The following is a 14895-nucleotide window of genomic DNA, read 5'->3' as shown; positions in this document are numbered from 1 at the left end:
TGATGTCCCACAGAGAGCTGGCGAGGCTTGCTTCTGGCAGCCCCTCTTGCCCCAGGTGCCCAAGATGGGGATCCTTCCCTCCTGCCCCCCAAAAGGCAGCTGCATCAGTGCATCTGGGTGGCAGCCACTTGCCCGCCTGGCCGTTCCATTCCCAGCCAGCCAGCGATGCACCTGATCTGGGCTGGCTGCCGCAGAGAGCTCCCACGGATCCCATTCAAAGGGAAGGCTGATCCTCCATAAACACTTATTCATCACTCAGCCATCCCGGCCTGCCTCTCGAGCTCTTTTTTTTTTTTTTTTGCGCTCCAAGGGACTGGCTGAGACTTGCTGTGGGTTTCGGGGAAGCAGCCCCGGGCCAAGATGCACCTTGTAGCCTTTTGTGGTGAGCGAAGGTGGCGGGGGGGGGGGGAGAGAGAGAGACGGTAAAAAACCAGCCAAGTCAGCACAGGGGTGGGGGGTGGGCGTGGTGGATGGATGAGGCTTTGCACAGGCCAGGTTGGTGGGGTGGGGGGGCAGGAATGAGATTCTTTTGAGGTCTGCCTGCCTCTTTTAGAGGTGCAGTAGTTCGGCAGGAAACATGGCCTCTGTAGAGAGCTGCACGGCTGCTTATCGGCCAGGAAGTGGCCAGGATTTCATCCTGCTGGCATGCCTGCAAAGGCAAAGGACTCAGTGTCAGTACAGTCATACCTTGGAAGTACGTTCGACTTCCAAAATGTTCGGAACCAAGGCGCGGCTTCCAATTGGCTGCAGGAAGCTCCTGCAGCCAATCGGAAGCCGGGTCGGACATTCGGGTTCCAAAGAATGTCTGCAAACCGGAACACTCACTTCCGGGTTTGCGGCGTTTGGGACCCAAAACATTTGACTTGCAAGGTGTTTGGGATCCAAGGTACGACTATTGTCCTTTTCTGCAGAAAGACTGAGAAGGCAGGGTGGATAGTTATCCTGGAACAAATGCTGGAAATGAGCTGTAAACTGGGGTGGGGCGGAGAAAGCTGGAAGGTGGGTCCCTTGCCCTGGCGGCCCTGAGATGAGATCTGCGCATGCCTCCAGGACACATTTGGAGTATCCTGGACAAAATTGCCTTTTAAAATTAAAAGTAAAAGTATCTAAAGGGCAGACCTTGGTGACCATTTGTTTTTTAAATATGGCATGATTTTATTTCTTAGGCAAATATTGAGGCACCATCAGTATATGCAAATGTCTGGCTCATTTAAAACTATCTAGGACCTTTATTTTCAATAAACTGATGGAATTCACAGGTGGAAAATACTTTTTAAAAAATCTTTATTATTTGTAAAGGGAATATCGAATCAATACTTTATTATGCCTTTGGGGCTGGGCAGTGTCTTTGTACTGCAATGCTTTATGGGTTAAACCAGGGGTTTTCAGCCCATGTACCGTGGTACCCTGGGGTGCCTTGAATGATAGGGGTGCCACGAGCAACACTGGCCTCTGTCCCTCTGGTGCCTTCTCACATTTCTGCCTCCCAAAGGCTTGCACAGCTGTTTGTTGCAGCAGCCCTGGCTACCACTCTCCAGGCAAATGGTGCCTCTGGCGCTGATCAGGGGGTGGTTTGAGAGACCAGGGGCGGCAGCAGCAGCTGCCCAGAAGACTCCCAAGGAGAAGAGAGAAGAGAGGAGACTGAGGGAATACTTCACGAGGGAGGGTGTTCAAAATGCGGTGTGAAGCTGTCCATAACTGGGCTTCTGAGCTTCACAGGGGTGCCGCAGAAAGAATGCAGTTGGACAAGGGAACCATATGGACTCAAAAAGGTTGAAAACATCTGGGTTAAACTATTGATTCTTTGTTTTCTTTCCTTTTGTCATGTTTGCATGTGAACAAATCGATAAATTTAAAAGGCGGGGGGAGGAGCTAAAGGAAGGGAGAAAAGCTTTGCCCTTTGCAAACACTGTTAAACGCATGTTTGTGTGTGGACAAGAGGCTCCTGTTGATGCACCCATGCGCAGTTCACATATGTCCTCACTCTTTCCCCACATGCAGATGTCTTCCTCCACATGTGCATATGTGTCTGTTGCGTGTGCGTGCGGGTTGGGAAGGGCACGGCGCTGTTGCCTCGGCCGGGCTCCGCTCGCCGGCTCAGACGCTTTGCCGAATCTCTGCACAGAGTTTGGGGTGCTGTCTGGACACGCTCCGGCACCCAGCTCAGCTATGCAAGAGACCCGTGGGAAAAGGGAAGGGATCCCTTTGATTTCAGCACCTATTGTTCATGATGTCATGGCTGACCCCGCCCTCCTCTTCCCTGCCCCCCCTCCCCTTGTGCCCCACACCTCCCCTCACGAGCCTGAACATGTTGCTGAGGCGGGGAAGCGGCAGAAAGGGCGAGAGCATCTGGTTCAGGAGTTCCTGGCCCTTGCCATTCCTCTTTTCCTCTTGTGAGGCGTCTTTGGGGCGGTGCCTCTCCCTCTGGCGAAGGCCCTCTGACACCCCGCAGCCGAAAATAGGGACATACTTGCAATGTTTTTAAGAGAAAAGTTGAGGAAGAGGCAACACGATGGAAGTGTAGGAAATTACACCTGGAGTGGAGAAAGAGATGTTTTCCCTTCCCCTTTCAGCATAAAACTGCTTCAAATCCCCACTCAGCCATGAAACTCACTGGGTGTGATCTTGGGCCAGCTGCTGCCTCTCAGCCTAACCCACCTCACAGGGTTGTTGTGGGGATTAAATGAGGAGGGGGAAAGCCATGTATATCACCTTGAGGTCCTTGGAGAAGAAGGGTGTATAGAAATGCAATAGATAAATAAATCTGGAGTAGAAAATGTACATACACGGCTCTGAGTACAGAGTGTATGTGGTGTGGTGGTTGGAGTGTTGGACTAGAACGTGGGAGACCAGGGTTCAAATCTTCACTTGGTCGTGAAGTCCACTGGGTTACCTTGGGCTAGTCGTGGCCTCTCTGCCTAACTTAACCTCACGGGGTTGTTGTGGGGAATAAATGTGGAGGGGGAGAGCCTTGTATGCCACCTCAAGCTGCTTAGAGAAAAGGCTGGGATATAAATGCGAATGAATGAATGAATGAATGAATGAATGAATGAAAATTTAGGACATCCCATGAATGGTTCAGGACAGATCAAAGAAAGTCCTTCATGCAACACCTAGTTAAACCACGGAACTGGCTCATGCGGGAGACAGTAATGGCCCACCAACTTGGATGGATTAAAAGAAGTTTGGACAAATTGGACGAATTGAAAGAAGTTTGGACAAATTGGACGAATTGAAAGAAGTTTGGACAAGTTCATGGAACAGGCTAGCAATGGCTCCTAGCCACAGTGGCTCAACTCTGCCTCCACAGTCAGAGAGGCAGCAATGCTTCTGAATACTGGCTGCTAGATAACACAGGACCAGGTCATCTTTCATCAAATGATGCAGCAGTGTGTGTGTGTGTGTGTGTGTGTGTGAAACTGCCTGTTTGGGAGGAGATGAATAGGCACCTCTCTGTGACTTAGCAGGTGCTGCACATCTTGAGCAGTTGAGTTCAAGGTACTGGCAAAACTCTAGGTGTCAAAAGAAGAGCCAGCAAGAATCTGGGTCCGCAGAGATAAAGATGTTTTCCCCACCCCTTCCTGACTTGGTCTCCTCTCTCTTCCCAGGCTCAATGACCCCCTCCCCAGCGGAGTCAAAATCAAGGGGGACACCCTGCTCTTCCAGAGACCCCTTAACTCTGAAGATGGAGGTGTCTATGTTTGCCAAGTGGCCAATGGCTTTGCAACCAAGGAGGCTGAGACGACCATCAGCATAAAAGGTACCATTCTGGGACAGCTCAGAAACGGGCGGCAGAGCTGCTTTGGCTTGTCTATGCTAGACAACAGCCCAGGCCACATTCACACTGTAGCTTTCAAGCACTAGGGCACTGCTTTAAACCGCCATGGATTCCCCCAAACAGTTTTGGGAACTGTCGTTCATGAAGGGTACTGAGAGTAATTAGGAGGGCTCCATTCCCGTAACAAAACCTATAGTTCTCAGAATTCCCTGGGAAGAGGGATTGACTGTTAAACCACTCTGGGAATCATACCTCTGTAAACACTCGTTTCAATGTTTCTTTTAAAAGTAATATATTTTTTAAAAACTTAAAAGAAACCTTCTCCAGTGTTGAGGGTTGGTGACGTGCCCATTTCTAGCCAATCAGTGCTGTGCCCACCACTAGCTGTACACACACATTTTTTGTTTCCTCAGAATTTGATATAGGGGAGAAGATAGGGGACTAGGTCCTCCCCTCCCCCCATGTGTGGTGGGGAAATAAAAGGGCTTGCCTTCTCTCCTTTCTCACTTGGCAGCCATAGGAAAATTTTGCCTCTCTTTGTAAGGAAGCTACTCCTTCTGTAACTCTCTAACGATCTGTCCTTCAGAGGAACTGGTGCTGTAGGACTTTGGGCAAGGGGGTGATTTGTGGGTTTCTTCCAGTCCCATGCAGAGAAGCTCCAAGTGGTCTTCACGCATCAGTGCCATGGCCTACTCCCCTCTCTTTTCTTATCTCTCCCAACAGGCAACCGGGCCAAGCAGGTGGACGTGGTCTCCATCTCCATGATTGGGGCAGGACTCATCTCTGTAGTGCTCCTTGGCTTGCTGGTCCTGGTGGTCATACTCATGACTTGCTACCACAAGAGGAAGACCAAACGCATCACTGAGAAATAGTAAGCAAATGGGGATAGAACCATAGAATTGGAAGAGACCCAAAGTGTCATCTAGCACTTCACATGGCATCATTTTGGTGTTATTAGCCACTTCTCTGATGCCAACCGTAATCACCTTGGTCCCCCAGTTACGTTTTGAGCCAGAGTAAGGAACTGGATTTGGCTAGTGGGCTGGATCCTTACCCCCCCGCCCCACTGTGGGCTACGTTTCACAGGTGAGTGGGGACACCCACCTGCCAATCACTTGGCATCACGATGACGATGATGCCTGTATGGACAATCAGCTGATGGTTGGGGCTTGCAAAGCACCTCATACAGAGGCATGCAAGCCCTGGCAATCAGTTGATCATCGGGGCTTGTCAGTGCCCTTTGGTCCAGCCACACGCTTGCCTGCCCCACCCCTGGGGTCATATAACCTACGCAGGGGTTACGTTCTGGGAATCACACCATGCTGAATCTCTAGTGGCGGAGTGTCCCATAGGACCAGACCAACTACACCAAAGGCTTGGTTTCTCGTCATTGTCAAATGAGCCCCGCCAACTCAGGGTATGACCAACAGCACTTCTGCAAATAATCTCAGGGGCTGAGCTAGACTCTCTGGGTTCAGGCTGTCCCTGAGGCACCCTGGAGCTAAGTTGTTATGGGCTTCATTAAATTAATTTGAACGGTGAACCTTCTGGCCAAACTAAGAGATCTGGCAACCATGCCCCCTGGTGCCACGTCTGGTGCCTTGGCGCATAGTGAGATATTCCTCTTAGGCAGAGGGCAAAGGGGGAAATAGCTGTCTCACCTGGTTTCTCCCCCTCCTTGTGTCCGGCAGCGAAGAAGAGCTGACCCTGACCCGGGAGAACTCCATCCGGCGCCTCCACTCCAGCCACAGCACTGACACCCGGAATCAGGTGAGGGTCAAACAAAAACATCTTGGAGGTCCCGGGCCACAGGGAGGTTAGGTTGGCCTCAACCAGAGCCAGGGCTTTTTTGGCTGTGGCCCTGATCTGGTGGAACGCTCTGTCACAAGAGACTAGGGCCCTGCGGGACCTGACATATTTCCGCAGGGCCTGCAAGACAGAGCTGTTCCACCAGGTCTTTGGCCAAGGCACAGTCTGACCCCCTCCTTTGGTAATTCTCACAGAACTCTAGCCCAATGGTTGCCATTAATTTGATTTTGAATTGATTTTAGAATGAATTGATTTTAGAATGCTGTGTTACTTTTATTGTTGTTAGCTGCTCTGAGCCCGGCTTCAACTGGGGAGGGCAGGATATACATAAAATATTATTATTATTATTAAAGAGAGTGTGGGAGTCCCTGTGGATTGGCTGGGGAGGGGTAAGAAGGCACAGGCTGGGTTTTTCCATGGAGAGGAAGTGAGTGGGGATAGAGAGCCCCCTCTCCTTTCATAGAACTGTAGGGTTGGAAGGGAACATAAGGGTCAACTAGCCCAACCCCTCGCAATGAATGCAGGAATCCCAGCTAAAGAATCCCTGATAAGCTATCCAACCTTTGTTCAAAAACCTCCACCGCTGCAGGAAATAAGCAGTGCTTTGCTTGACCTGGGCATCTCAAGTCTCATACAGTTGGCTCTGGGAGGCTCAGACACCATCCTGGTCTGCACAGATAGACTGCCTCTGAACTTGGAGGCGCCCATTTATCCATGGCTCGTGGCAGGGCTTCACACAGCTCTGAGCTTTAGAGCTCCATGTCTGAGTGTTTTGCTCAACTGGGGCAAACATCAATCTGGGTTTTCCGTTTGCTCCGGTTCAGCTTTAAAGGGAGGGTTTTTGCTCCAGTGCAAAAAGAAAAAAAAGGGGGGGAAAAGGCACTCAGACACAGAGCTTTAAAGCACAGATGGTGCCTGGAAAGAATAGAGGAAAGGTAAGTGATGAAAAGCCTGCAGTTGATAGAACTTTGAAGCCTCTTTTCCCCCTCTTCCTTTGCTGCAGAGCCGAGCCCATTGAAGTCCTTTAGCACCCTCTAGAGGGAGCAAGTGGAATAATGTAAACATGCACACAAGCCACCTTTCTAAATATGAGAAGGGCTGAGCTCAGATCTTACTTGAAGCCACCTTCTCTGACCTGGGAAATGCTTGTGGTTGCCTCACCTCAAAAAGGATATTGCAGAGTTGCAAGAAAGGTTCAGAAAAAGGGCAACAAAAATGATCCAGAGGATGGAGCTGTTGCAAAGAAAGCTTCCAGCATTTGGGGCTTACAGGTGGGGCGGGGGGAAGAGGCGACACAATAAAAGTTTATGAAATCATGCACAGCATGGAGGAAGTGGAGAGAGAAAAGATTTTCTCCCTCTTTCATCATAACGCTAGAACATGTGGGCATCCAGTGAAACTGAAGATTCAGGACACATTTTTTTTAAAAATGAATTCTTCACGCAGCGCGTAGTTAAACTATGGAACTCGCTTCCATAGGAGGCAGGGATGGCCACCAACGTAGAGTCATAGAGAAGGGTCATCTAGTCCAACTCCCTGCAATGCAGGAATCGCAGCTAAAGAATCCCTTTGGATGGCCATAAGGGAGACAGGTGCATAGAGGAGAAGCCTATCAGTGGCTACAGGCCATGGTGGCTATGCTGTGTCTCTAGAGACAGTAGTGCTTCTGAATACCAGTTGCTGGAAACCGCAGGAGGGGAGAGTGCTGCTCTTGGGCTCGGATCCTGCTTGCGGGTTTCCCATGGTGGATGGAGTCTGCTTGACCACTGCAAGTGCAGCATATTGAACTAGATGAACCATTGGCTTCCTCCAGCAGGCTTTGCACACAGTCAGTCCCCAGGTTCTCCAGAGTTCAGGTGGCATGATTTGAGAACCAAATCAGAGCTCAGTAATATTTATATATGACTCTTACACCCTGCCTTATATGCCTGCAAGGGGCTCGAGGCGGCAGATGTGGCTTCATTCCCCCCACATTTCCACCTCGCAACAACCCTGCGTGGTAGGTTAGAGAGAGAGAGAGAGAGAGAGAGAGAGAGAGAGAGAGAGAGAGAGAGAGAATGAGAATAAGTGGCTTAATTGTGGAGTGGGCAACTTTAACAAGCACTGCAAGTTTCACTTCCCTGTTACCATCTCCTCACCATCCCTTCCCTTCCCCATGCCCTTGTTTGTTTTCAGATGGAAGAAAACCTCCCCTTGAGGTCAGAGAGCCGGCAGGGCAGCTTCCGTGGGGACAGCCTTTGCCGGGAGAGCCTGCGAGCCGACAGCCTCTGCCGGGACAGCCGGCAGGGCAGCTTCCGGGCAGACAGCCTGCGTGAAACCAGCCTCTGCTCTGTCATGGTGAGCACCAAACCCTGTTGTCCTTTCAGTATCCAGCACCTCCTCCCAGTCTTCCTCCTTTCACCTCTCCTCCGTGTCCCACCACCAATCCCCGGGCTCTGAGCCTTCCTCCTCAGGGGTTCCCTGGTTGGTGCCTCCCACCGCTGCTCTCTGCCCAGCCAGTCTCTGGCAATCTGAAGCATGATACGCCTGCTGGAAACAATTCTATTCTGCCAGGCAGTTAAGAGCACATCTTGCCACAATGGTCGATCTATATATTATTTATTGCAAATAATCTATCCACCACTTGACTGCTAAAATCCTCAAAGCGGCTTGCAAAAAAGATCAACACAAGAAAGTTATCTCCAAGGAAAACCAACAGCGACAATAAAATGAATACAGCTGCGGTCCAAGGGTTTGTTATTATGACTGGAGTGTAATGGAAATTTATAAGATTTTGGAACACAGAAGTATAGTAAATCATCAAACCATCAGTTCTAGCATGTGGGGGGAGCAGCTATATTGTATAATTTGTCTTTTGAATGAGTGGCATTTTTAATGGTATTATAATTTGGCATTGTTACAATGAGGCTTTTATTGGACTGAAAACAAATAGAAATAAATTCAGAAATAAAAAAATATTACCAAGTTTAAATAGCCAACAACCATTTAAGACTTCTGAAAAGTTAAAACAGCAATACACTTAAAGCGAATTAAAATATAAAAAAACTTAACTTTTTAAATATGGTTTCCATTGTCTGGTGTCATGTATTTTTGTTGTGAACCACTTTGTTGTGATAGATAGATAGATAGATAGATAGATAGATAGATAGATGATAGATAGATGATAGATAGATAGATAGATAGATAGATAGATAGATAGATAGATAGATAGATAGATAGATGATAGAGCTTTTTTCTTAAAAAAAATGTTTAGGGGTACTCTCATTTTGACTCAAGAAAATCACCATTTTATGGGGGGGGGGAAATAAAGTAAATGGACAAAAGTACAAAGATTCAGAAAATGTTTAGGGGTATGTGTACCCCCCCGTCCCCCCAGAAAAAAAGCAGTGTGTGTGTGTATGGGAGAAATATCTGACACCCTGCTTCTCTCTCCTGCTCAGAGCGAGGAGGCTGAAGGACGCAGCTACTCCACCTTATCGACAGTGCGAGAGATCGAGACGCAGACAGAGCTCCCCCCTCCACCCCCCACCCCTGTCCAGGAGGACCAGATGGAGAAGGAGAAAGAGGAGAAGGAGCAGGAGGAAGAGGAGCAGCGGGACAGCGAGAAAAACATCAAGCAAGCCATGACCCACTTTGTCCAAGAGAACGGCACACTCCGGGCGAAGCCCACCTCCAACGGCATCTATATCAATGGCCGGGGACACCTGGTGTGACCTTTGCCCCCTGCCACGGAGCCCCAGGACCCAACAGAGCACTGAACCCACTTCCCAATGGCCTGCCGGAGCCTCCCTTGGGCGAGGGAGCCAAGGCTGTCACCTCCTTCTGAGCCACCCGGCCGCCATGCAGCTGCCCTTGGAGAACTCCGCAGGCCTCACCACCCCGTTCTTCTTCCCCGAGAATCCTGGCCATGGTCTTCTCTTGCTCCGTCCACTTGAGGAGGGAACCAACTCATTCCCAGTGGGGTGGATCAACAGCCGGTTCAGAAGTTGGGAAAGCTTCCCCCACCCCTTTTCTTTTCTGACTTTGGCGGGACGGTGACATTGCCTGGCCTGCGTTTTTGTGTCATGTTTTTTTTTAATGTTTTGAGGCTACACATACAGGGCAAGCGATTCTGAGGATGCCACCAGGCAGCAGCGCATTTATCTTGGCTCAGGGACAGAACCGTGAAACTATTGTGCCTCCCCCTCTAATTATTGTTGTTAATATTAATATTATTATTATTAGTTGAACGTTTGTGGCCCCCTGCGGTTACGGACAGAAGCTCCCCAAAGCCTTGCCGAGGCAAGCAATAAAATCATTGTTTTTATTTTATATAATTATTATTATTACCTTGAAAGGGAAAGGCTAGCTTCCCAAAGACTGAATGTAGACACAGAGACAAGGAATCCCAGCGGGCTTCAGGGGAGCCCTGCGAGGGAGATTCCCTGCTTGGGAGATGCCTGTGGGCAGGATTCCACCCTCCCCAGTCCTTGATACGATTCCTGCAGGGATGATATGAGATGCATGCTTTTTCACCCAGCCCCATCCAAAACGCAACTTGTACATGAATGCAAAGGATTCCAGCAGCTACAGCTCCAGTTTGGCAGATGAAACATCCGGCCAGCCCTGTCCCGCTGGGGTGGGTTGTGCCCCCACTTCCAGTGCGACCACCTGGAGATCGGTTTTCGATAGGGCAAACCCCTTGCCACTCGTGCAAGCTACGCAGACCAAAACTGTTTCTGAAGCAGGAAGACAGCAGGACTTGCCAGCACCATGGAACGGGGAACAGTGAAATGCCAGGACATTTTTGGGGATTTATTCTTGCATCCTGGGTGGTGAAGGGGGAAAGGGGGATTGTGGGTCTCGTTGCCCTTTGTATATCCGCAGTCATAGAAGGCTGGAAGTTTTGTGCAGTGTATCATATTCTCTCTCTCTCTCATCCCCTCCGTTTCACATGTGCATATAACCCCTGGGCTATTCATCTCTCAAGGGGTCACAGCTGAACAAGTCAACTGGTGCCTTTGAAAACCTTTTTTTGCATTGGAGCTATTGTGTGTTTGTTTGGGGCAGGGGGAGCGAGGGGTGTCACAAAATTTCCATGGTGGAGATTTATGGCTGGTTCACCCCCCCCAAAAAAAAAAAAATCATCCGCTGCTGAAGCCATCAAACAAGGTGTCACAGATGGCTGAGCTGGCCCCAAGGGGTGCATGTCTGCACACGCATGAAAGCACACGTGCTTCTCCGTGTTCCCCCACTGGGCGTCTGATTATCCCACAAGGACTCAAGCCAAATGTTTGAAGTGTCTCCTCAGGAAAAGGGTTGTGCTTGCCAGGACAAGAAGTTAGATCTAGATCTGAGATGGCCCCATTCACACATGCAAATTGTGAGCGCTGCCACCAGAGAGCATTAGGCAGATGCTGAATCACTATACCAGCCCCTGGACTCATTTGTTTACAGCGTGGGGATAATATTGTTCTACCTTACCAGATTGGTGTGATGCGAAATAATGTGTGAGAGGTTTTTCTGAGCGCTCAAATGGTGTCATGCACATGCTAAGTTTAATTAGGCGGTGAGGCTGTAGGAACCAACCCTTGGCCTTTCTGACTCAAGCAGTTCCAACATGTAGAACCATAGAACTGAAGGGTTGGAAGGGATCCCAAGGATCATCTACTCCAACCCCATGCAATGCAGCAGTCGCAGCTCTTCCCAGTCTGTGCAAAAGCATACCTCGTTCTGGTTTCTGGTTTTTGTTTTTGCCCAACAGGGACAGCCTCAAATCCCCCAGACTGTGTACTCACTAGTAAATGGGGAGATATGTTGCTGGTGCTTTTGATCAACATCCATGCGCTGCAGACTGCAAGGAGGTCATACTGGGTCGGAATCCAGCCGCTTTATGTTAGCAAACACCATTTCAAGGTACTTTGGGTTATGGGCATAGCCAGGATTTTTGTGGGGTGGGGAGAACCTCAGTTTGCTATGTATTTTTATTGATTATTATTGATTTAGGCAGCTTCCACTCCCTGCCCCCACTTGGCTATGCCCATGTCTTAGGTGACGCCTCTGTGAAAAGTTCTGCGGAAGCAGATGGCAGCTAAGGGTAGCTTTGCATACCTAAAGTTTTGTTCCACGAAGGTGCCCCGTATCCCGTGCCAGGAGTAAACGTACATTAAGAAAAATTATCACATAAAACATAGTCTTAGCATAGGAGCTTCTGGCTTACCCTGGGTGAGCTGAAATGTTGCTTTTTTGCAATTAGTGGGAGGTTGAACTAAAATGAAGGTTCCAAGACAACACCTAGGCCACATTCGCACCATACATTTAAAGCTCTATGGTACCACTTCAAATACTCATAGCGCCCCTAAAGAATTCTGGGAGCTGTAGTTCATTAAAAGTGTTGTTAGGAGACCCCTATTCCTCCCCCAAAGCCATGATTTCCAGAATGTTTTAACCAGCACTGTTTTTATAGGAAAAGAGGTGCCAGAACTCACCTTGTTCTCTTGTAATAGCAATGGCACCCACCTGAGAGGAACTGGGCTCCAGTAAGTTCCAGCTGGAAAAAAGCCCTGGTTTGAACAATCAATCCCTCCTCACAGGGAACTTTGGGAACTGTAGTCCTGTGAGGGCAGTAGTGACATCCTAACACATCTCAGCGACCTTCACAAACTACAATTCCCAGAATTCCTTTGGGAGGGAATCCAGGAGTGTTTAAAGTGGTATCATAGCACTAAATGGTGGGAATATGCCCCTGATGCAGTACACTGAGATCCTTCTGGGATGGCAAGGAGCCCCTACAGCATTCATTAAAAGCTTCCTCTTTGTATTTTATTGCTTCCTGTACTGCATGTCTTGGGGATTATTTCACTACAAAAGAAATAAAAGATTAATAATAATTAATAAGTAATGCAGTGATATAGTCAGTGATGCAGCAAACCACTTTGAGGTTTTTTAAAAAACAATCAAGTGGCATATAAATTTTATGAAATTAATAAATAATAGTGACTAGAGTGTTGGACTAGGACCAGGGAGATCCAAGTTCAGAGCAGTCAGCTGTGAAGCTCAAAAGATGACCTTGGGCCAGTCACCCTTAGCCCTAACCTAACGAGTTTGTTGGAAGGATAATATGGATATATGAATGAAATATGGTGTTAGCTGCACTGAACAAGAAGTGGGCCAAATCTACTAAGAGCACACTTTGGATGACCAGCACGGTTGCCCTCAAAAGCCTCCGTAGTGCCTAGCCATGCCACACTTTAGTGCTTCAGCTGCATTTTATAGCAATAATGGTAGTTACATTTGCCATAAAATGCAGTTTAAGGGGTCTGGCGCAGGCTCTTGGGCCAAGCCCACCCCCCTGGTGTTAGTGTAATATTTTGTCAGTATGGTGTTGTAATGTCTTATTGCAGCTATTCTTGATATCCCAAAAGGCAGCTCTTAACTTGGAAGGAGAAAGCAAGCTGAGATGGTTGCCACCGCTCTCCTGAGGCTCAGACCCCAAGGCGCAGAGGAAGGGGTTTAGAAGCTCAACGGCAGGTTAAGGGTGGAGTCTGGTTTTTGAGAGGATGAAATCTAACAGAGCACCTGTAGGTTCTGGGGAGGAGGCTACCTGGGCCTGATGAGTCAGAGTGGAGCCTCGTGGACAGGAGAGTGCAGCCAAAGGCAAACATTTGTTTACAAGAGATTTATGTTGGTTCTCAAAGGTTTGTCACCCATCTGGTCCTGAAGTCTCTGGAGACAAGTCTTTATTATGCTTTGGTTTATCCAACACCCTTTTTGATAGGAAGGTCTTAAACCCAGGAAAGGGGGCAGAAGCTAATTTTGGTATGGAATTCCTCGCACACTCCAAAATGGAGCTATTCTTGCACAAATAACTATAAATATACTTTACCAAAAGTTTTAGAACAAAGATAGAATAGGGATCTCTTGATATATATACATCCAGATCCCTTATACAGTATGTGCATCTCTCATATGTATGTATGTATGTATATATCTATATGTCTATTTGATTTATCTATTCCCTATCCATCCGTCCAGTTTTTCTCCAAAAGCTTGTTGTGGCCTGGCCTGGCCTAGGCCACTTAAAATGGCAACCAAGTCTGCACCACAAACTTAGGTTTAATACCACTTTAGCCATCATGCTTGCCTGCAGAGAACCCAAGGAACTGTGGGTTGATGTGGGCCTTCAGAATTTCCTGTTTAGAAGATCTACAAGTGGGACTGGAAATAAAGGGTTGTATTCAGCTAAGTTCTACTCAAAGTAGGTTAGTCATGTTAGTCATGTCCATTAATTTCAGTGGGTATACTCTTAGCATGACTTGTGCTGGATTCAACCCAAAATGTTGCTGTTTGAGCGCTCCTGTTCACTATGCCAGCCAGCCAAGCTGTACCTTCCTCCATTCCATTTCCCCTCCATGTTTTCTGCACACCCCCTCAAGGGGAAAAAAAACTCTCCATGGTCACACTCAGTCCTCACTGGACTGATTTTGGGATCCCAGTCCTTTAGGGTACATAAGCAATAGCACTCATGACTGAACGCTGGGAATATTAGAGTTGTGTGTCTGCACCACCATAGAATTATAGCTTCCTGGGAAGAAATTGACTATTAAGCTAGTTTAAATCTATAGTTCAGCCTTCCCCACAACTTGATAACTTCCAGATCTTTTGGACACCAGCTCCTGTCAGCCCCAACCAACGCAGCATTTTGTTTTAACTGTGCTTACTCCTTTGTAATGTGTGTTTAGGACTGCGGTCCAAATGAACTACCATTTCTTTAACCAGCTGACCAACTGTAACAGCACCCCAGCAAGGTGGGCCAAAACTGATAAACTACAATATGTCCAGGGACACCAAGCTCAGTGAGCTTTGAAGTTGAATAGGGTTTTGAGTGAACCATGGGTGGTCAAACTCCAAAAAGTCAAGTTGCTAGACATCTTGATCTACCTCAGAGCAATACAGGGAATTCAGATGGCCCAACCCCTCTTTCGTTTTAATTGTTCTCCACCAGCAGGGGCTGTGCCCAAATTTCGTGCCCACTGCCTCAATCCTGAAGAGGATGCATTTATTCTGTACCCATAAGGATAAGGCGCTTCCAAAGTGAATTTATATGACTCTCTTTTACGTCCTTTTACATGTATTATTATGATTTCTTGATTGTCTTTTTTTTAAAAGAAAGAATTTTAGGAAAAGGCTGTGTCATCTGCTTCTAGGACCCTTGAGGTCCTTGTATAATCTGTAAATGTGTATATAAAATCCCTAGCAATGGATGCCTGTGAGAGAGAGAGAGAGAGAGAGAGAGAGAGAGAGAGAGAGAGAGAGTGTGTGTGTGTGTA

At 48.1% G+C, this 14895-nt stretch overlaps 1 protein-coding gene across 1 annotated transcript in view; it reads left to right on the top strand.

Annotated features, from left to right (window-relative positions):
* Positions 1-14829, top strand: part of NECTIN4 (nectin cell adhesion molecule 4) — an 84432-nt gene extending 69603 nt beyond the window's left edge. Inside the window, exons 6-10 of the mRNA XM_083716592.1 lie at positions 3609-3760; positions 4502-4649; positions 5470-5548; positions 7763-7924; positions 9028-14829. Of these exons, the coding sequence (XP_083572718.1) occupies positions 3609-3760; positions 4502-4649; positions 5470-5548; positions 7763-7924; positions 9028-9300 (814 nt within the window). The 3' untranslated portion in view covers positions 9301-14829. The remainder of the gene's footprint in view (positions 1-3608; positions 3761-4501; positions 4650-5469; positions 5549-7762; positions 7925-9027) is intronic.
* The last annotated feature ends 66 nt before the right edge of the window (positions 14830-14895 follow it).

Source organism: Podarcis gaigeae (genome assembly GCF_964106915.1).
Source record: "Podarcis gaigeae genome assembly, chromosome: 16".
Taxonomy (NCBI): domain Eukaryota; kingdom Metazoa; phylum Chordata; class Lepidosauria; order Squamata; family Lacertidae; genus Podarcis; species Podarcis gaigeae.
Note: the sequence above shows the minus strand (reverse complement) of the source record. Positions and strands in the feature narration are given on the sequence as shown.